This window comes from Suillus subalutaceus (assembly GCF_016647625.1).
Source record: "Suillus subalutaceus strain FC151 chromosome Unknown DFJ58scaffold_281, whole genome shotgun sequence".
NCBI lineage: Eukaryota > Fungi > Basidiomycota > Agaricomycetes > Boletales > Suillaceae > Suillus > Suillus subalutaceus.
The window spans coordinates 44,588-46,221 of record NW_024540530.1 but is presented as its reverse complement, the minus strand read 5'-3'; the positions used below and the strand labels follow the sequence as shown (position 1 = coordinate 46,221).

Below are 1,634 nucleotides of genomic sequence, written 5' to 3'. Positions count from 1 at the left end.
CCTCCGTGGCATTGACTTGACTGAAAGATCATGCAAGTGATCATGATCGCTCGGTTACATGCCATGTATCAGCGATCCAGAAAGGTGCTGATATTTCTCGTCGTCATCTTTCTGGCCATCAGAATCGCCAACGTGTGATGACCGCAATAACGATGATGCAGATTTCAGGGGTAAGCTTTAATTATGTATGAAATGTTTAAGTGGATCAGGCTGATTGAAAAATACCAGAGGAATTAGTTCTCTCCGGCACCTATCAGTGCATGTTCGACTCCGGGGGAGATTCCGGATTTCTTGTTTCCATGACTTGGATACTTTCTACTGTATGGGAGGTCCTTGCACTGTGTCTTGCGGTCTGGATTGCTGTAAAGCACTTCCGTGAATTGCGAAAACACTCAACAAGAGGTATTATCGGTGACTGTTTCATGGTGCTAATGAAAACTCATGTGAGCTACTTTGTGAGGTGAGCTCATAATGTGAATGCGGTTCTCTTCTTCCGCTGAAGTTTTGCACGTACTAGTTTTTTGGCTGTCTCTTGTTTCCAGATCGGTTTCCTCTCTCCAACGCTTTCAGCGGTATGTCGAGCTGTCACCGACTTCTACTTGCATACGAACATCATTCATCATTTCTATAGAATCATATTCCCTGGGCGCTCTGATTTATAATGGTTTCGCTCAGATATTCCAGTTTGCGGGCATGTTTGTGCTGGGACCACGCCTGATCCTCGGTGTTCGAGAATATCACGCTGAGCTGGTGGCCAACTCTGATACGGGAACCGCCATGTCTTCAATTGCTTTTCAGGAGCACGTCCACGTGTCAACTAGCAGTAGCGTGTAGTACGGAAGATACTCGATCAATATGATTTACAATCGGCGGCTAGTTCGTAGTAGTGAGCGGTTTTTGTTTTGATTTATTCCAAGTTATGTGCCGCCTTCGATCCAGTTTCAAAACTCACTTCATTCTTATTTACTGTGTGTTTTGAGAGTGGGTCCGGGCAATGTTCTCGCTGTGGTACTCAATCAAGTTATTTGATGTTACAAATATATTTGAAAGAGACATAGCTCTGAATCATATCTCTACTGACGCTAGCTACCTGCCCACGCTTGCACCATGTGGCAAGCTGAAACGTCTAACGACTTTACTTGAAAACAGTCGTTCCCTTTCAGTGTCGTGATTCTTATTCCTGACATACGAATTTATTAGCATAAGCACATTGCACATCAGACAACGTCAGGGGACCAGGTCCGTAGGCTCGAGGCAAGGTTATCAGACACCATCCCGTAATGATGGGCGCAACTGCGTCATCATTGCGTATCCTCATCTTATCTCCATTCCCTTCCAAGAACACTTGACGAGCTGAACAGGAGTAGCAATGTGCCAGTCGTGATATCCCCTTTCTCATTCTCCTTTTCCTTCGGTGGGCAGGACTTAGATGGTACGATCGACAAGAAAATGATAGTTGAGTTCTGTCAAATTGCAGCTGAGAATTACTCGAGTGGCACAATAGGGGGAATAGTTAAGTATGATGGAGGCGCATGCTGCCTAGTGGCAGGTTCGGCTGGGAAGAGAATAGTAACGGAAGTCGATAGACTCGAGAGTTGTTGGAGGTACCATCGAAGCAATTGTCGGGTACGAGA

General features: G+C 45.5%; 1 protein-coding gene across 1 annotated transcript; it reads left to right on the top strand.

The window, feature by feature from the left end:
• Window positions 1-299: 299 nt before the first annotated feature.
• Window positions 300-834, top strand: DFJ58DRAFT_823886 (uncharacterized protein; the record flags this gene model as incomplete). The annotated part of the gene is made up of 3 exons (XM_041392137.1): window positions 300-460; window positions 571-572; window positions 632-834. 3 exons carry the CDS (start codon window positions 300-302, stop codon window positions 832-834), a joined length of 366 nt encoding a protein of 121 aa, XP_041235595.1.
• Window positions 835-1,634: the final 800 nt, after the last annotated feature.